The following is a 23,529-nucleotide window of genomic DNA, read 5'->3' as shown; positions in this document are numbered from 1 at the left end:
CTGATTTGACATTAGAAAAGGCAGCATTCCATGATTGTATATCCCACATGACATGTCAGATAAAAATAAATTAATAAATGTGTTGAGTAATTCTCATAAATTAATCGCTATACTGATCGGAAAATGGTTAACTGCTACCGGTTTAGTTGATTAAAACCTGATTTCGCCAGTTTGGTTAAGCAGAACTCGAACCGATAAAATAAATAGCAGAGAGATTAATTAATTAATGTGATCGTTTCCGTTCTCTACCAAAAACTGTAAAAGAAGGAAGATGACATACCTTCGTTAATGCTCATCATCGTCGTGCAACTTACAAAAGACTCTTCCTTTTCACTCTCTCCTTCGCTTATCGTCTTTAATACTTCTCGATTGTGAATCATTTCTCTTCTAATTGTTGGCTTTCTCCGGCGAAAAGTTCCTAACTTTCTTTCTTTTTTTGGCTAAACCCTTCACTGTACTGTCTCTCCACACGGAAACTTCGGAAAAAGGTTGCGTCTTTTAGGGTTAGGGTTCTTCCATTTCTGTATTTAGGAACTGGGGAGAGATTTTGCTTGAAGGGTTGTTAGGGTTTGGATTTTTTTTTCTTACCATTTTGGGAAACTCTTCCTTGGAGTTGAAGAAATTGTAGTATACGATGGAAGAGATTAAGGAGGAGAACTATTTGAATCTCTGCGGTGTGAAGAAAGACAATATCGCTAAACAATTGGACAAGGTTCATTCTCATTCTTCCGATATACTTCTCTTCAGCGTTCTGTGGAGAGATTTATCAGATTATCTCAATTCCGCTGAAGAGAAAGTGGAGAAGAGGTTCAGGGAGTTGAAGTTGAAGGAGAAGGAGTTGCAAGATCAAAGCTTTGCGCTTGAAGAAAGGGGTAAAGCGGTAGAGGCTGCGGAAGCTGTGGCTGTTGAGTTGGAGGTGAAATCTGATGGGTTTAGGGTGGAGATTGAAGCAAAGAGGGAGGAGCTTGAGTTTGTTAGGAATCAGGTGGAGGTTTCTCGAGAGGAGTTCAGTGCAGAGGAAGCGAGAGTATCTCAGGTTAAGAAACTGGTGGAGGAGTGTACGGTAGAGAAAATGTCAAAGGAGAGTGAGGTTAATGAGGTGTTGGAAGCGTTGAGTAAGACTCAAGCTGAGCTTGGTTCGAAAGGTAAAGAGTTGGCACAAATGGAGACTGATCTCGAGAGGTATCGTGCTGATGTCAGTGCAGAGATGGAGCGTTTGGGAAGAACTCAAACTCTCAGGAGAGAATTGGATGAGAAAGTAGAGAGAGAGACTGAAGATCTCACCCTGGTTCAGAAAAAAATGGTGGAATGTGAGAAGCTGCTTCAGACACGGTCGGAAGATCTAATAAAGACTCAATGTGAGCTTGATTTGAAGCGGGGACAGTTGGGACAGGTGGAAGCTGATCTTGAGAGGCATCGTGTTGAGGTCAGCGCTGAGAAGAAGCATTTAGAAACGACTCAAACTCGCAGTAGAGAATTAGAGGAGGAGATAAAGAGGAAGCGGAAGGATCTTAGAGCGGTTCTTGATAAAATTACGGAATGTGGGAAGCAGCTTGAATCGGTGGAAGAGAAACTAGACTCCCAGCAGAAGATGCTTGATACACGGTCCTCGGAGCTTGCCTCTAAAGAGAAAGAGTTGGAATTACTGAGTCTTGATATTGACTTGAGGGAACAGAGCGTCATATGCCTTAATAATGACATGGAGGAGACTTGCCAAAAGACGGAATCTAAAGCCAAGGAGTTGGAGGACATTCAAAAGCGTATTGAGGAAAGGAGTGCGTATTTGGAATCAATCAGCTCATTGATTGAGGAACACAATGAAGAACTATCTTCTAAAGAGAAACAACAAGATGTATTAACAGAGACGTTGGAAAAAGCTAAAGTACATCTTGGAGATCTAGAAAGATGCATTACTGAGCATGAGTCAACGAAAATGGAACGTATCACTGTGAATGATGCATATAGAGAGCTCCTCCAACACCTGGATATCAAAGAGAAGGAGTTAAAGTCTTTAGAATCAGTACTCACTCAGAGAAATAAACAAGTTGAGGAAGGAGAGAAGAAAATACAGCATCTGAATGACTCCATTGAGGAACTTACCAGACAACTCAAGCTGAAACAAGAAGAGGTTTGTGGAATCAACAAAGCGGTCAGAGAATGCTCAGGTGAGTTGGAAGCTAAGAGGAAACATCGTGATCAGGTTCAAAGCTCAATTACTGACCTTACTACTCAGCTCAAATCAAAAGAACGCGATCTTCATTCTGTCAAGAAGAAGATCAAAGGCAGCTTGAAAGACTTGCAATCTAAAGAGGAGGAGAAAGTCAGATTGAAAGCATCGTTGGTGGAACGTGAGAAAGGATTTGAACTAAAGGAGAAGGAGCTTGATGCTCGTGAGGAAAGGGCCGACAAAAAAGATCAGCAACTGAAATCTACAGAACAGAAGTTGGCTAAATCTTTGAAGGAAATTGAGCAGAGAGCAAAGCAACTGTCCAGCTTTTGTCAACAAGGCACCTCGGATCAGCATGTTGACTTGGTACGAGACGCCAATGTAAGAGACGAGAAAACTTTGCAGTTGCTATTACGCGGGCATCTGAAGAAGTGTCCTCAGCTTCACCTTGAGGTTTTGCATTCTCTAAAGGTATCTGCTGACCCGTCAAGGCTTGTGCTAGAAACTATACGAGGGTTTTACTCCGCTCAGCAAAGGATGGCAGAAACAAATCTTGATCCAAACCTTGTTAGGAGTAGCATCTGCTTGCTCGAATGCTTAATGGATATGTCAGCAAAACCCAAAAATGAAGTACAAGGAGAAGCTTTTACATTTACCATGGAATGTAAGAACACAACTCTGATTAAGGTAGAAAATCCAGTGGAAGTTATGGGCTTTCTTCACTTTCTTGCTGCATTCAGTGTGGCATACACATTTGATGCCGACCAAGTTAAGAATCTTTTAGATGACGCCTTTCTTTGCAAATATGCTCCTAGTCTATGCGAAGCTCTTGGAATAACAGCTTCAGCACCTGGTATGTCTTTCACTCTTACGTTACAGTTAAGCTCTATAAATTATACATTTAAATTCTATTATAGTCTTGTAATGCTTACTGAAGTTTTTTCTATAACAGGCAACAATGTGATTTCATTGGAAGAGAAGCCTGAACAGGCCCCTGAAGCACCAATCAGCAACAGCAGTGATTCTCGCTCCTTGAATGTCCAAGAAAACATAGCATCATCTCCTGTGGCTAGTGAAGATGCTCTTAGAGACATTGTAGGCACACCTTCCTTTTCACCTAATGAAGTATCTACTGAACTTCCAATGTTCAAAGATCCAGGCAGGTTTGTTCTAACTTCTGTTGAGGAGGCACTCACGGGTGCTCGTGAGAGAGGGGAATTGAGTTTAGCAGACCCTATGGTTAAGACATTGGTTCCACTTTTGGAGGAGCTGACACGTGTGGTACGCTCTACCGACCTTGAGCTACAGGTAGATGCAACCAAGGTGGCACATCAATGGAGCTCGATGATGGGAGCTAGTGGTCTTAAGTCTCAGCTCGAGGCATGGGCCTTTCTGCAATTCATTGTGGCGTTTGGATTGGCAAAACAAACTAGTCAAAATGAAACTTTACATTTTGCCAAGCATGTTGCTCACTTCAAACATGCTCCAAAACTCTTTCGATCTCTTGGTCTCACCTCTGCCATCCCAAGTAAGTTGTTCTTCTTCAACACATTATTGTTCACTTCCTCCTGTGCACAGAAGAGACTAACAAAGTATTTTTTTTTTCTCGTTTATCTCTGCGCAGATTTTGTTAATGAGCTCCTAATCAAAGCCCAATATATTCCGGCAGTGCGGTTTATGCTTTTCTTCAACGTGAAGAGCAGCTTTTCTCCCCTGGTTATCTTGAAGCAAGAGGTCATGAATCTTAAACGCTCTGTCAACGACAAGAGAAGACTTGAATCACAGGTTAAAGCTTTTGCTCATGTTCCTCCCTTGGTAAACTGTTTAATTTCATCGTCATTGATGTTTAAAACCATGTTGGCTGCTTATAGGCTGAAGCTAATCGAGATGCTGCTGCTAAAATGAGAGAGATAATTGAAATCACTGAAGACTTCAAGCTGAAAATTGATCTACCTATGGATCTTATCCTCAAATTCATGGTTCCACGTGAAATTCCGAATCAGAACCAACATGTTGTTGCCTCCTCATCATCTGCCCCTGTTCAATCAACGCAGATGCTTCCACGGTTTCATATGCAGGCTGCGCACACAGTCATTCACAACTCATACATTACCACTCATACCTCGTTCCCTTTCCTTCCAACAAGCTCCGGTGCAGCGCCAAATCCAGAGGTCGTAGACGTGGAAACACACCAAGCTGGCGGTTCAACTGCCTTCCACGCTGGTAGTAAACGTCTGAGGGTGGATCCTGGAGGAGGCCCTAGACCGGTGATAAGACCTTGCTTCAATCCATCACAAGGTTATGGCAGATTCTAGTGTGTTCCATCTCAGGACCAAAGCCATAAAGCTTATCTAGAAAAATAGTAGGAAGTAACAAAGAAGTAAGTTGTCTTTTTGGTATGGAATCTAATAATACGTGTAGGTTATGTGTAACAGCTCCACCATCTTATCTCCTAATCTCTCTGGTCACTGTGTAAAAAAAAAAATGCAGAGGAGAAAAACTCTTTTATTTCAGAATACGCTCAACAGTATTTGAGTTTCTCTAATCAAAATCATTTTCTTATGCTATTTTAACAATCGTTGTTTTTTTTCAAGTTCTTGTTGATAAACCAATGTTTTCAGACTCTGCCATAGAATCTTGGGTTAACCAGTAAACCGTAAGACCCGGTTCAGATTTAAATGCCATTAATACATAATTTGAATACTGGTTGAACTAGAGTCAAGTCAAGATTCATTTACAGTCAAGTCAATTCAGTGAACTAAAAAAAAAAGGTAGGTGGATTCATTGTTTGGAAAAATATCTAAATAAAAAGGTTGGTAACTTGCTAGTTATGGAAAATTTAGATACGGACACAGAATATGAAAGAGAGACCTATCTACCTATAAAAGAGAACAATGGTGACACAAAAAAGTAATATAAAAAACTTTTGTTTTCTCTCGAAGCGGTGGGGGCTCTTATAGTTTTTAACGAAGCTTTTTCATTTGTCCTTTATCCATCACTCAAATTCATTCAGACAACGATCCTGAGAAAACAATACAGTAGCCGTGTGAAGAAGAACCATCATCAAGTTCGTTCCTTTTTTTTTTTCATTTTTCTTTGGTTGGTGAGAAACTCTAGGGTTGTGTTGTGTTGTGCGTTTATGGGTAGCTTGATAGAGAAGGCAATGAGTGAATTACGTCTCGTTGATTTAAGCAAGCGGAACTTCAAGCAAACTCTAGATTCTCTCCAAGAGAACGCTCACTCGCTTATCCTCCTTTCGATTCAGTGGAAAGAAATCGAGTCCTTGTGCGATTCCTCCAAAGCCCTTCTCGAGGAGCGAGCCAAGGAGCTTGAGGCGATGGATGCGTCTTTAAAGGTCCGAGCTTTGGAGCTGGAAGCGAAAGCTAGCGATTTGGAGAAGAAGGAGGAAGCTTTGGGTTTGGAAGAGGTGGAGAAAAGGAAGGAAGATGACAAGGTTAAGGAACTTGAGGAGAAAGCAAAAGAGCTTGAGTTCAAGGTTAGAGAGTTACAGCAGAAACAGAGAGGAGGTGTTACAACGGTGAGAAGTGAGTTTGAGCCGTTAGTTTCATTGCTGGCTAAAAACATAGGGACAAATGTGTCAATCCCCACAAACTCTTCGACGTTTCGCTTGAGTGGGGATGATTTGGTTAAGAGAAACCAAGGCTTGGCAAGAACGATCCCGTGTTTGGACCCAGCGAAGCTTGTTTTGGATGCTGTAGAAGGGTGTTTCAAGGAAGATTTTGGAGGAGGAGGTGGTGATAGACGTGGTAGTGTTGTTGATAGTTGCATCCTTCTGTTAGAGAAACTGATGGAGATGAAAGTGTGTGTGACACGAGAAGTGAAACAGGAAGCGACTCAGCTTGGGATTGACTGGATAAACAAGGCGATAATAACCGGTCCGAAGAATGACTCGCTGGTTTTAGGTTGCTTGGTGTTTCTGGCTGCTTACGGTTTGGACTTTGTGACTACTCCTGAGGTGCTCTTGCACCTTTCAGAGAGCTTCCTTCTGTATGAGCAGGCCCCGAGACTGTTTCGGCGTCTGGGGTTAGAAGATCATGTTTCTGGTAATGCCCTTTTCTTGTTTTTTTATTTCCTGATTAGGAGTAGTTGTTGCCCAAAATGTGAAACCTAACATAAATTGCTCCGCAGATGTGGTTGAAACTCTAAAGATGAAAGATGAGTACGTGGCAACGCTGAGATTCATCTGTGAGTTCCGGTTATCCAAGCTTTGTCCAGGATGGCGACCAAGAACAGTTTTGCATGAGTTCTTGCAATCCTTAACTAGAGTTGACCGAGTAACTGATGGAACTGGAAACTTTTTGGAGGCGGAGGTAAGCTTACCCTCTCTATCACTCTCTGTCTCTGGTTCTATTCAGTTTATCTTGTTATGTGTGTACATGTGTGATGCAAGTTGATTAAGTTTGTTGCCTTGACTTATTATAGAAAGCGAAGAGGGAGAAGAGAAAGGCTGATGCAGCCATGGCCCTTGACTGTATAAGAGAGAAGAAAGCTGAGTCCTTATTTAATGATAATGCTCTTAAAGAACTGAGTTTACTGGCGAAGAAAGATTCAGCACCGAGAGTAACGGAACCAGTTCGCGAAAGTTGTGGAAATGGACAGAACACGGCCAATGCTGTTGAGAAATCTAATGCTGTTTCTGTCATTCCTTGTGAACAGAAGAATGAAACTAAACGTCAAAGATTAACCGAACCAATAACTCCTTGTCAGAATTCAACAGGTATGTTTTGATTCTGTATCAGGCTCATAGATTAGAAGCTAGACTATGCCGCTAGTTTTCATTGACTTGCATCATTTTTTTCATGGAACACTTTGTTTTAAGTTTCTGTTCCTGTGGTGTTTGTTGTGCCTTTATGAAAGATAAGTTGACATTTTCTTATGCCTTCCAGTGAACCAGCTCAAGGTTGTGCCCCCTTCTTCTGGGGAGAAGGCTGTGGAATTGGTAGTAAATCATCCTCAGCCAGATGCTAAAGCGACTAATCCATTAAGCACCGAAGCTGAGCCAAACATTCTCTCTCGTTCAACTAACGCGGACACGTTAAGGAAGCTATTAGAAAAGCAACCTCCGGAGGAGAGTGATATCTCTAACGCTATCAAATGCTTCCCAGATCCAGCAAAGCTTGTTCTAGACACATCCATGGCTCTTTGTCCTAAAACACCCGAAGGCGGCTACGACTTCAAACTGCTGGTTACTTCAGATAGATGCCTCTTATTGTTGGATCAGCTGAAGAAGCTCCCGCTTCAAATTGAACATCCTGTGAAAGACGAGGCAAAGAAACTTGCGGTTCACTGGAAAGATGAGATTTCAAAGAGTAAGACGGATGAACTTGAAGCCGTTTGTTTCCTAAAGTTTGTAGGTATCTTCGGGATTGTGTCAGAGTTCAAGGCTAATGACCTTCTAGCTCTACTAGACACTTCTTACTGGCAAACTGTATCTCCTGATCTCTGCCAGTTTCTCGGGTTGGACAGCGCCATTCCAGGTGATTCCTATTTCTTTACTCTCCCACTATTTTGAATCTCTAAGCCATTGCAAAACCATAGAGACACTTTCTGATTAAAAAACTAGGTGTCTCTCCGCACATGCGGACATAGTGTTCTTATAGATAATAAATTATTAATTATATTTTTAAAAAGATAAAACATTAAACTTTGTATTTTATAGTAAAAAATATTATTTCAGATAAAAAAACACAACATATTTAAGAATTATCTTATGTTTTAAAAAGATATATTATTTTTGAGAATTTTATTAATTTACTTATTGTCAATTATCAAATATAACATATAAATAAAATATTATTAATATATATTCATTAGTTTTTATCAAAATATATATATATGCTTATTGTTGTGTTAAATTTTAAAAACATTCACATATATTTTAGAAAATATATTTATTTGATTATCATTTAATTTTAAATTGTTTTATATATTTTCAGATAACAACAGAATATATCTAAGAATTATCTTATGTTTTAAAACATATTTTTATTTTTGAAATTTTATCATATGTATTTATAGTCAATTATCTAATATAAATATATAAATATAATAGTATTAATAGAAATTCGTTTTTAATTATTTATATTTTAGATAATTCTTATTATTATTAATTTTAATCACTTATTTAATCAGATATATTTTAAATTCGTTTTTATTTTCGACTAATTTATATCATTTATTCATTAAGAGTATAAACGATTTGTTATTAATTTTAATCATTTATTTTTTAAAAAATAAAACATTAAATTTTGTATTTTATAGTAAAAAATATTATTTCAGATAAAAACACAACATATTTAAGAATCATCTTATGTTTTAAAAATATATTTTATTTTTGAGAATTTTATTATTTTTACTTATTGTCAATTATCAAATGTAACATAGAAATAAAATATTATTAATATATATTCATTAGTTTTTATCAAAATATATATATGTTTATTGTTGTGCTAAATTTTAAAAATATTCACATATATTTTAGAAAATATATTTATTTGATTAGCATTTAATTATAAATTGTTTTATATCTAACTATAAATTTTATAATAAAATATTATTTTCAGATAACAACAGAATATATCTAAGAATTATCTTATGTTTTAAAACATGTTTTTATTATATCTATTTATAGTCAATTATCTAATATAAATATATAAATATAAGAGTATTAATAGAAATTCGTTTTTAATTATTTATATTTTAGATAATTCTTATTATTATTAATTTTAATCACTTATTTAATCAGATATATTTTAAATTCGTTTTTATTTTTGACTAATTTATATCATTTATTCATTAAGAATATAAACGATTTATTATTAATTTTAATCATTTTTAAAATCAGATTGATTTGAAATTCGTTTTTATCTTTTGACTAATTTATATAATTATTCATTAAATGTATAAACGATATTAACCGATCTAACATTAAATGTTAGAGTTAGAGCTTCTTGTTTAACTTTTTTCAAATAATAGTATAGATAGATGCCGAACCTTGTTTAACTTTTTTCATGTGGCTTTCTTCGACAGGTTTCGTTCAAAACCTCATCAAAACTGGGTATCGTCTCAAGGCAGTTGACTACATATACTCATTAGGTATGGTCCATAGATTCCATCCTGTCTCCGCTATCATAAACGATTCCATGAGGATTACAAAGGAATCTGCGGAGAAGTCATATAGAGACGCCAACAACGAACCTGCACCACAGGTTAATTCCACTTTCTTTCTTTTTAACTTCTTAACTCAAAAGAGAATATCTTGTAATAACACAAAGCAGGCTGTACAGGTTGCAGCCGTAGAGAGGCAGATCAAAACACTAAGAGCCGCCATTAAATGCATATCGTGTCACAAACTCGAATCAGAGTTCCAACTCGGAGACCTCGAGGCACAAATCAAGGCACTGTTGAAACGTAGAAGAAACCTATTGGCTGGACCTAATTCAACAGTCAAACAATCCCAACCAAATTCAGCAGAGGTTGGTTCTGTCACCAGCAACACACCTTTGGAGCCTTCAACGACAGCTGCTTCCTCCTCGGTGACCAGACCGGGCTCCACGAGTAACGAGAAGAGAGGACAAAAACGCGGCTTTTCTGAAAACAAACAGAGCTCAGGACGCGTTACTTCAACCCCAAGAAATAACTTTCAGGGGAATGAAGGACAGTCTTATCGTGTTGATCATCATCTTAGCCAGAGGTTTCACCGGAACTTCTAACCCCCGTCTCCAATCATAACCAGTTGTCACAACCAGAGGGACCTCCCCATTTTTATCTACATTACTGATCCTTTTTACCTGAACAATTTCTTGTGGATTATACATTATTTTGGGTTTTTTTTTGTGTGTAAAAGAACAAATTTTTTTAGTTTTTTTTTTTGAACTTGGTATAAAATATTTAGTTTTTTTTTAATCATTCACTACACCACCAATCAAAATTCCTAATCTTTTCAAAAAGTATAAGTTCGAAAATGTGGTTGACAAACAAAATAAAGTTGGATTATTATTTACCTCTAGTTTAAATTTTTTTGCCAAAATAGTTAAGAACAAAAAGAAACGAGAATTCGGCCAAAAAAAACCTCAACTTTACACGAATTGCCAAAACAAACATGAACTTTGGGGCTGGTTAAAAAAACATCAAACTTTCATTGACTTTAGAATTAATTAACAATGTTTTCGCTGACTTGCCAATTTAGCACGCCGTCAACAAATTTAACAGAAATATTTGACGTCGTTTATTGTTGACGTTGAGTGAAACGACGTCGTTTTCAAATGAGATGAAACGACGTCGTTTTACACGATTTGAAATTAAAAATATGTAAACCCCTGGATTCGAACCCAGGTTGGTTGGTCAAATGGGAAGGTATATTACCACTGGGCTACTGGCACTTTCAATGTACTTACTAACATGTTTACTTTTATTTGGTACATATTAAATATAAAAAATTCTCTAAAAACTTAATGAGATCTTTAAAATTCCAAAAAATTAAAAAATAAATAAGATTTTTATAAACTTAATTTAAAAATTAAAATTTAAAATAAAATAAAATTTTTCTTTTTAAAAAATAAAAACTCTTCCAAAATTTTCTAAAAACTTAAAAAGATCTTTAAAATTCCAAAAAATTGAAAAAAATAAAAAAAATTTTATAACATAAATTTTGAAATTAAAATTGAAAATAAAATTTTATTTTTCTTTAAAAAAAATAAAAAATTATTTTTCTTTAAAAAAATAAAAAAATCTTCCAAAAATTTCATAAAATTAATTTTAAATTAAAATTAAATATTTGTTTTTCTTTAAAAAATCAAAAAAAAATCCAAAATTTTCATTTTTTAAAAAAATCCAAATTTTTAAAAATTATAATAAAATGCAAAAAATTAAAGTTAGAATTATCAACTTTTTATGTGTGTATAACTAATTTCAACTTTTAGCAAATGTATTAAAAAAATTGAAAATTTTGGAAGATTTTTTATTTTTTTGAAAAGAAAAAATAAAATTTTATTTTATATTTTAATTTCAAAATTAATTTTATAAAAAATGTCTTTATTTTTTCAATTTTTTGGAATTTTAAAAATCTTTTTAAGTTTTTAGAAAATTTTGGAAGAGTTTTTATTTTTTAAAAAGAAAAATATAATTTTATTTTTAATTTCTAAATTAATTTTATAAAAATCTTCTTTATTTTTTAATTTTTTGGAATTTTAAAGATCTTATTAAGTTTTTAGAGAATTTTTTATATTTAATATGTACCAAATAAAAGTGAACATGTTAGTAAGTACATTGAAAGTGCCAGTAGCCCAGTGGTAAAATATCTTCCCATTTGACCAACCAACATGGGTTCGAATCCAGGGGTTTACATATTTTTAATTTCAAATCGTGTAAAACGACGTCGTTTCATCTCATTTGAAAACGACGTCGTTTCACTTAACGTCAACAATAAACGACGTCAAATATTTCTGTTAAATTTATTGACGGCGTGCTAAATTGGCAAGTCAGCGAAAACATTGTTAATTAATTCTAAAGTCAATGAAAGTTTGGTGTTTTTTTGGCCAGCCCCAAAGTTCATATTTGTTTTGGCAATTCGTGTAAAGTTGAGGTTTTTTTTGGCCGAATTCCCAAAAAGAAACACATTTGTTTTACATTAAAATAAACAAAGACCAATCGAGTTGTCCTGTCCTCTTCACTCGGAAATTTAGGGATTTTGTCTTCGCTGAGCAATCTGGGTTTCGGCTTCAAGCTTTTCAACTCAAGGTATGTCTTAAAACTCGGGGGTTGTTGTGTTGCTGCATTGTTATACTTTTTACGCCGATGCAAAAGGTTCTTGCTTTCTTTCAGTTTCCGACACTCCGAGAAAGCAATCGTTGCTCTGCTTAGGTTGTATTGATATATCTTTTCATCTGTTGTTCAGTGTGTTATTTGTGATTCTGCATCAAAAAAATCAAAACTTTAGTTCAAAGCTCTCACCTTTTAGCTTTGCAACTTAACTAGACATGACTCCTTATGCTTTCTTCTTGTTACTTCGTTTGCAGGGTCTATACTACTGTTCAACTTTCAGACATTTCAATGGACTCTGTGTTTGCAGAATGAGATATTGATTACATTGAGTAAGTTTTTCTCATCTCTGAGATTTAGCTGAGAATGGAGTGTAACAAGGAAGAGGCCACTAGGGCGAAGACAATGGCAGAGGATTCGATGCGGAAAGGTGATTACCCCAAGGCTCATAACCTTGTAACGAAGGCTCAGAGTCTCTTCTCAGGTCTTGACGGTTTACCACAAATGCTAGCCGTCTGTGATGTTCATTGTTCCGCCGAGAAGAAAATCAACGGTCTTGAGAACTGGTATGGTATTCTTCAAGCTATGCATTTTTGTGATGATGCTACGATCAAGAAGCAGTACAGGAAGCTCGCCTTGCTTCTCCACCCTGACAAAAACCAGTTCCCCGGTGCAGAGGCCGCTTTCAAGTTGATTGGGGAAGCTAACAGATTGCTTTCCGACAAGGAGAAACGGACTCAGTATGATATTAGGCACAGAATCTATTCAAGGGTTGTAAACAGACAGGTGGATGCAAATTCAGGTCTACAATGTGGAAGTGTAAATAGAAACGTGGGGTCTACTGGTACTCAACAAGGAAGTGTAGCAACTGAGGTGGATAAGAAAGTACCTTCCAACAAGAATGGTGGAGGAGGTGAGAACCAAAATGCTGAAGTGAGAAAACCCAAATTAGAGGAAGAACCGATGAAGAATTGTGGTGCTGAGGGAAAGATGAACAATTCAGCTGAGTTGAAGCCGCAACCTGCGGTTGCAGAACCAGAACAAAGTGCATCAAAACCTGTACATGATGAGTCAGTTTCAAGGTCTAGTCAAGCACCTTCAGTGAGCAAGGACAAAAGGAAGAGGGGAAAGATAGTTGAGGAACCGTTGGAGAGTACCAATGTTACCTTCTCTGATGTTTTTGAGGATAAATCAAATCCAAAAGATAATAATAATAGGAGGAAGTCTCCACGGAAGAGTCAGCAAGCTTCTTGCGCAGAGAAGGGAAGAAGTGGTGATGCTATAAGCCCTGCCACAAAAAGGTCAAGAGCAAATGAAGCACGTGGAGAAGCCATGGGTATGGGAGGAAAGACTGACAAAAACCACAAGACTATCACGCAGGATTCACCTGATCAAGACTTTCATAATTTTGAGCTGACAACAAGCTGTTTTGCTGTCAACCAGGTGTGGTCTCTGTATGATCCAACTGACGGTATGCCTCGGTATTATGCTCGGATTACAAAAGTGATTGATTCTGATTCTGAGTTCAAGCTGGGTATTACATGGCTTGACTCCTTACAAGATTATAATGACAACTCCATCCCCATTGCTTGTGGAATCTTCCAAGATAGTGAGTCACAGGAAGTAGACGACCATTTTATATTTTCTTGTGAGATGCTTCACATGCATCGTGACAACAACATCGCCATTTACCCAAGAGCAGGGGAAGTCTGGGCAGTTTTCAGAGGCTGGGATGTGAGTTGGAGTGGTGGTAGCTCGGAAAGTCGCAAAGGAACTTATGAATATGACTTTGTTGAAGTTTTGTGTGAGTTTGAAGATGAGAACGGCCTTGGAGTGGCTTACCTAGGGAAAGTGGAAGGTTTTGTTTCTCTATTTCTCCGAGATGCGAAGTGTGGAGTTCTCCAGTTTCAAATTCCACCAAACGAGATGCTTAGATTCTCTCATAAGGTCCCATCGTTCAAAATGACTGGAAGGGAGAGTGAAGGTGTTCCTCCCGGGTGCTTTGAGTTAGACATTGCTGCGTTACCAAAAGATATGTTCGAGGTTGCTAATCAGGAAATGGAATCAGTGAAGAAGGTTAAGAAGAGTGTCAAAGCGGTGGATGGCTTGAAACTGAGAAAATCTCCTCGTCTTGTGAGTGAAACAAACAAACAAGCAGCGTCAAGGCTAGGCCAAGAAAAAGGTGTGAAGAAAAGTGCTAAGAGGGGTGCATCCTGTGGACAGCCAAATGGATCTCGTTTATCTGATGAGACCAAAGAAACCTGCAAAAGTCACTGCGGCTGATTCTTCAAGGATCAGAAAAACACATGGGGGTATAAACAAACCAACGGGAAACTCAAAGAAACGTAGGTGAAATGGTGAGTCATTGTCTCAGTCTAGAGGTAGGTTGAATGGTAGTACAGATTCCTTCTAGAGCGATTGGGTTTGAAAATAGTGAATGACATAAGTCTCTCTTTCTTTTGTTAATGCCATGAGTCTCTTTTTTTGTTTTGCTAATTCTCACATCTCTGTGTAGTTGGGGGCAATAAACTTGTGGAGTGTGATGTGGAGTTAGAAATTTAACATTAGTGTTTAGGAAGATCAAACTTTGCTGAAGCAAATATTATCAGAAGGTTATGCATTTGTGCCTATTCATAGTTTCTGTAAGTTTTGTACCGGAAAAAATAAACAGAACAGAAGTAATTGAAACCAGAAGAGGGGACTAAACTCTAATGTTGAACCAATAACCAATATTAAACCGGATAATCAATGGCCTACATTAAATCGAATTAAACCGGATAATAAAGCTAATCAATCATAAACCGGAAATAAAGCTAATTTATGGCTACAGACAAACATAAACCGAATTAAACCGGATAATCCCTGGTCTACATTAGGAGACAGTCTCTGGAAGTTGCTGATACGGCGAGGTTCTTGCCGGTAAACATGAAGAGTGACTTCCTCACTTCCACAACTCACCTCCACCCGATACTTCTTCCCAAAATACCCTCAAGAAACTCAAGAACAACGATAAAGTGCTCATCTTCCCCCGGAGTCCGACCCGACCCGTGGTCACTCAGCGACGGCAACCCGGAGAGACCAAAGCCGAGATACGAGAGGCCGAAACACCCGTTATCCGACGACGACGCGAGGAGAATCATAAAGAAGAAAGCGCAGTACCTCAGCGCGCTGAGAAGGAACCAAGGCTCTCACGCCATGACTCCCAAGTGGATCAAGCGCACCCCTGAGCAGATGGTTCAGTATCTGGAGGATGATCGGAACGGTCAGATGTACGGGAAGCACGTGGTGGCTGCGATTAAAAAAGTGAGAGGGTTGTCTCAGAGGAGAGAAGAAGGTAGTGGAGCTGATATGAGGGTGGTGATGGGTAGCTTCGTTGCCAAGCTGACTTTTAGAGATATGTGTGTTGTTCTGAAAGAGCAGAGAGGGTGGAGACAAGTCAGAGACTTCTTCGCTTGGATGAAACTTCAGGTTCTCTTCTTAAAGTTCCAACCTTTGGCTTTTGTTCTGTTATAGAATTGGTCTCCTTCAGACAAGCAAAGTTAACTTTTTTGTCTGAACTTTCAGTCTTTAGATTCAGATTAATGAATGTCTGCTTATCTTCTGTTCATCCTGTTAAAGTTTCAACCTTTGGGTTGTTCTGTTATAGTATTGTTTTTTTGCTTCAGACAAGCAAAGTTAACTGAGTAGTTTTGTCTTAACTTTAGTCTTGAGATTTAGATTAATGAATGTCTGAAGAAAATCAATTCTGTTCCTCTTGTTAAAGTTCCAACCTCTGCTCTGTTCTGTTATATAATTGGTCTGCTTCAGACAAGCAAAGTTAAATGAGCTGTTTTGTCTTAACTCTAGTCTTGAGATTTAGATTAATGAAGGTCTGAAGAAGACCAATTCTGTTCCTCTTGTTAAAGTCCCAACCTTTGCTTTGTTCTGTTATAGAATTGGTCTGCTTCTGACAAGCAAAGTTAACTGAGTTGTTTGTCTTAACTTTTAGTCTTCAGATTTAGATTAATGAATGTCTGAAGCAGACCAATTCTGGTAGGAACTTTAACAAGAGGAACAGAATTTGTATGCTTCAGACAAGCAAAGTTAATTTGTTTTGTCTTAACTTCAGTCTTGATTTTGTGGTGATAGATTTTTGTCTCAACAGTTAAGCTACCGTCCAAGTGTGGTCGTCTACACGATTGTTCTTCGTCTCTACGGACAAGTCGGGAAGATAAAGCTAGCCGAGGAAACGTTTCTGGAGATGCTCGAAGTGGGATGTGAACCAGACGCAGTAGCCTGCGGTACAATGCTGTGTACATACGCTAGATGGGGACGCCACAACGCTATGTTAACATTCTATAAAGCTGTTCGAGAAAGGCGAATCCTCCTCTCTACTTCCGTCTACAATTTCATGCTCTCGTCTCTTCAGAAGAAGTCACTTCATGATAAAGTGATAGACCTATGGCTAGAGATGGTCCAGGAAGGTGTGCCGCCGACTGAGTTCACGTATACTTTAGTCGTGAGCTCATACGCCAAACAAGGCTTCAACGAGGATGCGTTGCAGGCTTTTGGTGAGATGAAGAGCTTAGGTTTTGTCCCTGAGGAAGTAACTTACAGCTCGGTTATCAGCTTAAGCGTGAAGGCTGGCGATTGGGATGGGGCTGTTGGATTGTACGAGGATATGAGATCTAAAGGAATCACTCCAAGTAACTACACGTGTGCTTCTATGTTGAGTTTGTATTACAAAACTGAGGATTATCCGAAAGCGCTTTCTCTCTTTGCAGACATGGAGAGGTTTAAAATACCAGCTGATGAGGTCATCCGCGGGCTGATCATCAGAATCTACGGGAAGCTTGGACTCTTCCATGATGCAGAGACGATATTTGAAGAGACTAAACGCCTGAACATACTCTCTGATGAGAAAACGTATCTAGCAATGTCTCAGGTTCATTTGAATTCGGGAAACGTTGCCAAAGCGTTAGATGTGATTGAGATGATGAAGACGAGAGACATTCCCATTTCTAGATTTGCATATATCGTCATGTTACAGTGTTACGCTAAGATACAGAATGTAGACTCTGCTGAGGATGCGTTTCGAGGTTTATCGAAGACTGGACTACTTCCTGATGCCAGTTCTTGTAACGACTTGCTTAATTTGTATTCTAGACTCAGTTTAGGAGAGAAGGCTAAGAGTTTTATCAAGCAGATTATAGCTGATCAAGTGCAGTTTGATATGGAGCTTTACAAGACGGTTATGAGAGTGTATTGCAAGGAGGGAATGGTAGCTGAAGCTCAAGAGCTGGTGGAGAAAATGGGTAGAGAGGCTGTGGTTAAGGAGAACAGATTTGTACAAACACTTGCAGAGGCTATGCATATCGAAAGAAATAAGGAAGCAGTTGTAAACGTGAGTCGACTTGATGTCACAGCTCTTGGAATGGTCCTCAATTTGCGACTAAAAGAAGAAAACGTGAATGAGACTAAAGCAATCTTGAATCTAATGTTCAAGACTGATCTTGGTTCAGCAGCTGTAAATCGAGTTATAAGTAGCTTTGTGAGAGAAGGTATAAATAAAACATTAATCTTGTTTGTTAAGATATATTTGTTGAAGATTTAACTTCAATTTTTTTTTATGCAGGTGATGTATCTAAAGCAGAAGTACTTGCGGATTTGATTATCAGACTAGGACTAAGTATAGAGGAGGAGACAACTGCGGCTTTGATCGCTGTTTATGGGAGGCAACATAAGCTTAAAGAGGCGAAACGGCTTTACCTTGCAGCAGGAGAGTCTAAAACTCAGGGGAAGTCAGTTGTGAACTCAATGATTGATGCTTATGTCAGATGTGGCTGGCTTGAAGCTGCGTATGGACTCTTCATGGAATCAGCAGAAAAGGGCTGTGACCCTAGTGCTGTTACCATCAGCATACTTGTGAATGCCTTAACAAACCGAGGTATGTCAAATACAAATTGGCAACTCTATCCTTCCCAAAGAACTTCACTTATAACAAATGTTTTGTATTCCTTCAACCAAAGTGTTAAAATGTTTTGTAATAAAATTTTATCATCCTAATCATAGGGAAACACAGAGAAGCAGAAGATGTATCACAGACCTGCCTTGAGAAAAACATGGAGCTTGACACCGTGGGATATAATACACTTATCAAGGCAATGCTAGAAGCAGGTAGAATAGATTTTTTTATTAATGCCAATTGAAGTATTATTGTTGACGCAGGGAACCAACACTGAAATGTATGTTGTTACAGGTAAACTTAAATGTGCATCTGAAATTTATGAGAGGATGTGCAACTCAGGTGTTTCTTGTTCGATTCAGACCTACAACACAATGATCAGGTAAAAAAGGACTAGATTTTTTGCCTTTCCTTATGTTCAAGATTCGTGCAAGTTGGTTGTCCTGTAATATTCCTGCATCTTGGTGTGTTTGATGCAGTGTGTACGGACGGGGTCTGCAGGTTGACAAAGCAGTTGAGGTTTTTAACAGTGCTCGCCGGTCTGCATTGTATTTAGACGAGAAAATATACTCAAATATTATTATGCACTATGGGAAGGCTGGTATGTATTTAATGTGATTACATTGAATGGTCTTGATTCTGGTTAGTAGCAGTAACAAATGAAACTTTCTCTTGCTGTTACAGGGAAGATGAGTGAGGCATTGGCGTTGTTCAGTGAAATGCAGAAGAAAGGGATTAAACCTGGAACGGTAGGTTCTATCCACTGGCTTAACATTGTTAGATATTTATTAAATCTAGTGATCTAACAATGGATACTTGTCAATGCTTATTTGCAGACTAGTTACAACATGCTGGTGAAAATATGTGCAGCCAGAGGACTCCATCATGAGGTTGATAAACTTTTGCAAGCAATGGAGAGAAATGGCCACTTTACCGACAACTCATCCACATACCTCTCATTGATTCAAGCCTACGCCGAGAGTTCACAGTACAAAGAAGCAGAGAAAATGATAGCTCTCATGCAAGAGAAAAGCATTTCACTATCTCAAAGCCATTTCAGTCCATTACTCTATGCTTTTGTCAAAGCTGGAATGATTGATGAGGCGGAAAGGATCTACTGCAAGATGTCGGAAGCTGGTATAAGTCCAGACAGCGCTTGCAGGCGCGCGATCCTAAAGGGATACATGAACTGTGGTGAAGTAGAGAAGGGGATATTGTTGTATGAGAAAATGATGAGAAACTCTGTGGAAGATGACAGACTTGTTATTAGAGTTGTCCAAGATCTGTATAAAGCTATAGGTAAAGAACAACAGTTTCTGTAAACCATTTCTCTTGAATTAGATGTATCAAGTTTGTGTGGTATGATTTTCTCATTTTCCCTTTTTTTGTTTTGTGAATTTGAGTTGGTTCTTTATCAATATGACAGCAAAAACTCGAAGGAAGATATGGGTGCTGCTTTATTTCTTAGCAACATGTGCTGTTCTTGTTCCTACGCCATTGATCGAGTTCAGATATTACACCATTCCGTTTTATATCTTTATGCTTCATTCCTGTGTCGGAAGCAGCGGTTACACAACTTGGCTTCTCACTGGAACGATTTTTGTGTGTATCAATGTGTTTACAATGGCTATGTTCTTGTTTAGACCATTCAAGTGGAGCCATGAGGATGGTGTACAAAGGTTTAGTTGGTAGGGACAAAGGTTTATGCTCTTTTGCTGTAATTAGTTACTAGTAGGTCCCTCGGAAACTGGCGAGTTTATAACATTTTCTGTCGATATAAAAAAATCAGTTTTGAGGTTTCTGTTACAGCGGTCTGGGTTAGATTCGGGTTCAAACTACTTGAAATGCCGTTGCTGAAATGTTGTGTTTCTTTCTTATTTTGAATTTAGGCTTTGCACAAAAAAAAAACTTACATTATGTTAAATGAGCTTGTGATAATAGAAATATTTGAAGCACAATATGCACTTCAATATTTAATTTTATATTTATTTTGATATAATATCTACAATAAGAATTTAAGCTTTAAATAAGTATCTTATATATCTAATTTTATATAAATAAATATATACTAGGCGTTTTCCTGTAATGTGCATTAATAAATTTTCTCAATTTAAATTATATTTAAAATATTATTTTAATGTTGTAATTTTTATTATTTTTATCAATATTTTAATATAAATTTAATTTAATTAAACATAAAAATTAATATAAAAATAATTTTGTTATTTTAAATTATGTTTGATAATATATGTGTATATAAATAAAAGTATAATCTGAGGTTTAAACCAATGTTGGAACACACAATTCATCACATCATTAAATATAAACCAAAGTTTACTATATAGTTTTTATTTGCAAAATGACGACGTGATAGTAGCACTAGTGGTAGTGGCTAGGGTTGTGCCTCCTCCTTTTGTCCTTCAGATCAGCTGGAGTGCGTGTTCGATGGAACACAGTTTCTCCCCTTTTAAGAATCTTCTTCCATAGAATGTTTCTCTTTGGTTCTGTTGCAAATATCTCCACTCCTACCTAAGTCAATAACACAACACATATGTATCAACAAAATACTTATGAGACATAACCAAAACATATTAGGGTTCAATTTAGTATATACCTTGAGCATCTCTTCTTCTCCGGGAGTCCAAAGTACTCTCCTCTGACTCTGGTTAAAAAAAGAAACTGCCAGATCCAACCACTCCGACTCATGGTGTTTTGAGAGCATTTGCAAATGGTTAAAACATCAAATTACTTTTGTCACTGGAAAGTTGGAGGAAGCAAAGAAGAAATCTAATAAATTTCGTTTGAAGGAAAATGAAATACCATCAAGGAAGTTCCATGCTCTTAACTTAGTTCTTCTATTTGGCTCTGCAGACCAGTGCACTGCTCTTGCACAAAAAAAAAACATGGAAAGGAATATAACGACGTTAGCAAACAATGCAGACAGATTTACCATCAAGCGTAGAGTGTGAAGAGAACATGATTTTGGACCTTCTCATTCTCAATGTCACAACTTTTTTTGTTTAAGACAAGATTTGAGGTTTTGATAGATGATGCTGATAAGTGAAGCATGCTGCTCAAAACTTTGGCGCATATTCAATGTGAAACCATGCAGTGAAAAATTGTAAATTAAAAGAAATGATCATCTATTTTTACTACCAGCCATAATTGAGGTGTGCTGCCTAAACACAGCTACATAATCTAATGAACAACGCATAGTACTTACATGTATTAAAGGAGAAAAGAAAGCAAAATTTTGGAGACCTTCATCCATAACTAAAGATACGATTTTTAAACTTTGAAACTCAGATGTTAAGACTTCAACTTCTGATGCAACATTCATCAGAGACAGAGAGTTAAAATACTCTTGCGCAGTAGCAAGTAAAATCAATAAGGCAATGGTGAAATCGTTGACAACAATGATAATTTGCCTTGAAATTGTCAGCTAATTGGGATGAATTTAAAGTGGAAACCAACATTAAGCACATGATTGACTTCAGACTCCTTGGAAACAAGTTGTTCGCGAGCAATCAGGGCCTCTTCTAGAGCATCATGAATCTCTTCTTGAATCTATAAATTTCATACAACAGAAAAGGTTTTCAAACACGCAACTTAGTATCAGAGCAAGACTAGAAAGCTGACTGTGGCTGAACGAAAGCAGCTTTACCTACAAATGGGAGTCCCGGAGAGAGCGGTTTATTAAACAATTATGCAGACTACAGAGAAAAGGCTTGCAAGGGATCTTCAACATGGTGCAAGTAAATCTGGCCAGACGTGGATCTTCATAGGACGGCTCGGGTGATGCAGTTAGGCGTAGGTCTTCATAAGGCAGGTAGTATTGTCGGTTGTCGAATCGTCTATGTAATATTTCATATATCATAATTGTAAGATCGTAATAAATCAACGTTAAAAAAAAGATGTATCAAGTTTGTGTAGAAAGTTTTGAACTGGGAATTATATTGTTACATATATATAATGGTTCTAAAAATCAGTCTAGGCAATGCGAAGTTTATTTTAGCCGAAATGATTTTCTAAAAATCTAAATTATTTGATTCAAATCATTTTTCAGTTATAAATCGGTTTAAATGAATCTAAATTAAAATAAATCTATTAAATTAAACTCAAAACTAAAATATTTTATAAATATATATATATATAATAAATAAATAATTTGTTAATATTTAAGTCTCCTCAAGGATTATTTGAATAATCTGTCTAATTACTATTTGCAGTGCCGGCTCCGACGGAAAGCACATCAAGCAGCAACTTCTGGCCCATCCAAAAAATTTAAAAAACCAGCTTTCTAAAAACAAATTGTTGATATATATATATAGGTACTTTAGTTAAAAATTATATAAAATGGGCTAAGTTTTAGAAAGTTGCTTGTGGCATTTTCCATGTCAGGACCGGTACTGAAAGTACCTAGTTACTAGTAATTTATTGAACATTGACTAAAGCTATTCATATTGTAATTTAACATAATGTAATGCATTAAAGAACAATGGAACCTTCCTTTAAAGTAGAATAAAAAGTTCAAGATTAATTGACCTTATTTTTAGTGATTCACATGTTAAAACGTCTTTGATTCATAGCCATTGCTTTAGAAATATCTCATGAATCTCGTCGGTCAAGAAATGAGTGGCACATATCTTTAAGGTCTAGGCGGGAACGTTTCGGACATTCAGATAGGTTAGTTATTCGTTAGCTGCTTCATCGCAAAACGACATCGGCTTAGTAAAGTTCGTTTTTTTTATTGGGCCGTACTCTGTAGAGCTACCACCCAAAAACGTTTTTTTTCGGTCAAGCAACATGCATATGTGCTTCTTCTTTTTTATACATGATTTTAACATCATGTATCTTCCTTTTTTATTTTTTTGCAACTATGTATTTTCCTTATTTCTAAGATATATATATATATATATATTTTTGAGCCTATAAAAAATTAACAAATCTAATAGAAAAGAGGTGATGTATCCACGCCAAAAAATGATTATATATTTCAAGATTCATCCCCTCTTGTGGTATGGATGTCCGAATGGACAATGACTCATCTGGATTGACTCAACATACTTTATATTTTTAATAAAATATATGAGCTTTTTTATTTGTCTCTATCCATTGCTAAATGAGTTCTTCATAGATTGAATATAAATTGTTTAACTTTATACTCTGCTTGGACCGTAACTAGAGTCTCTATTATTTTTACTTGATCATTTAAACAGTGGTTTTCAAAATTTTATAGAATAGGGTAGAAACATTTAGAACGGTTTAGAAAGATATAGAGAGTGTGAAGGATCTCAGCAGGGGAAAAGACAAAGAAGATAAAAAGAGGAAAGGGACAGATGAGGTGGTCATGATATTAAAAATCTAATTGAACAAGGGGTCACTAAAGTACAAAGAAATTATAAATAAAAGCTGTTTTCCATAGATGTTGACCCCTAAACCCTAATGCTTCCAAATATCCTTTATGTTTTTTTTCTGGCAGGAAACACTTTTATTTGAAAACCACACGTATTTTCGTATATTTTTGGCAGGAAACACTTTTATTTGAAAACCATAATTTTTTTTTTTTGAAAAAATCATAAGTATTTTCTTGAATTTTAGTGATAGAAATATCTCTGAAAATTCAAGGATCTATAAC

The 23,529-nt window shown here is 36.8% G+C and overlaps 4 protein-coding genes across 6 annotated transcripts; all 4 read left to right on the top strand.

Annotated features, from left to right (window-relative positions):
- The first annotated feature begins 221 nt into the window (after window positions 1-221).
- LOC106407361 (myosin heavy chain, cardiac muscle isoform-like) lies at window positions 222-4,734 on the top strand. Its single transcript, XM_048735200.1, has 4 exons — window positions 222-3,020; window positions 3,120-3,695; window positions 3,792-3,952; window positions 4,039-4,734. Exons 1-4 carry the CDS (start codon window positions 635-637, stop codon window positions 4,480-4,482), a joined length of 3,567 nt encoding a protein of 1,188 aa, XP_048591157.1. The 5' UTR covers window positions 222-634; the 3' UTR covers window positions 4,483-4,734.
- Window positions 4,735-5,036: 302 nt separating this feature from the next.
- On the top strand, window positions 5,037-10,061 carry LOC106407472 (FRIGIDA-like protein 5). 2 transcript variants are annotated; one of them, XM_013848340.3, is made up of 6 exons: window positions 5,037-6,231; window positions 6,317-6,498; window positions 6,611-6,905; window positions 7,075-7,665; window positions 9,218-9,396; window positions 9,475-10,061. In XM_013848340.3, exons 1-6 carry the CDS (start codon window positions 5,307-5,309, stop codon window positions 9,898-9,900), a joined length of 2,598 nt encoding a protein of 865 aa, XP_013703794.2. In that variant the 5' UTR covers window positions 5,037-5,306; the 3' UTR covers window positions 9,901-10,061. The 2 variants fall into 2 exon arrangements, with proteins under 2 accessions (XP_013703794.2, XP_013703793.2); XM_013848339.3 differs by having other exon boundaries at window positions 5,040-6,231; window positions 9,466-10,061.
- Window positions 10,062-11,808: 1,747 nt separating this feature from the next.
- BNAA06G28890D lies at window positions 11,809-14,567 on the top strand. Its single transcript, XM_013848254.3, has 2 exons — window positions 11,809-11,926; window positions 12,205-14,567. The coding sequence occupies exon 2, from the start codon at window positions 12,314-12,316 to the stop codon at window positions 14,228-14,230; it is 1,917 nt and encodes a 638-aa protein (XP_013703708.2). The 5' UTR covers window positions 11,809-11,926; window positions 12,205-12,313; the 3' UTR covers window positions 14,231-14,567.
- Window positions 14,568-14,653: 86 nt separating this feature from the next.
- LOC106410840 (pentatricopeptide repeat-containing protein At5g27270) lies at window positions 14,654-19,685 on the top strand. 2 transcript variants are annotated; one of them, XM_013851457.3, is made up of 9 exons: window positions 14,654-15,415; window positions 16,092-17,487; window positions 17,562-17,873; window positions 17,999-18,103; window positions 18,186-18,273; window positions 18,371-18,492; window positions 18,576-18,640; window positions 18,728-19,190; window positions 19,318-19,685. In XM_013851457.3, the coding sequence occupies exons 1-9, from the start codon at window positions 14,873-14,875 to the stop codon at window positions 19,581-19,583; spliced, it is 3,360 nt and encodes a 1,119-aa protein (XP_013706911.2). In that variant the 5' UTR covers window positions 14,654-14,872; the 3' UTR covers window positions 19,584-19,685. The 2 variants fall into 2 exon arrangements, with proteins under 2 accessions (XP_013706911.2, XP_048591156.1); XM_048735199.1 differs by having other exon boundaries at window positions 15,200-15,415; window positions 16,076-17,487; window positions 19,318-19,598.
- The last annotated feature ends 3,844 nt before the right edge of the window (window positions 19,686-23,529 follow it).

Source organism: Brassica napus, chromosome A6 (assembly GCF_020379485.1).
Source record: "Brassica napus cultivar Da-Ae chromosome A6, Da-Ae, whole genome shotgun sequence".
NCBI lineage: Eukaryota > Viridiplantae > Streptophyta > Magnoliopsida > Brassicales > Brassicaceae > Brassica > Brassica napus.
The sequence above is the reverse complement of the archived record's forward strand: the minus strand, read 5'-3'. Positions and strand labels throughout refer to the sequence as shown.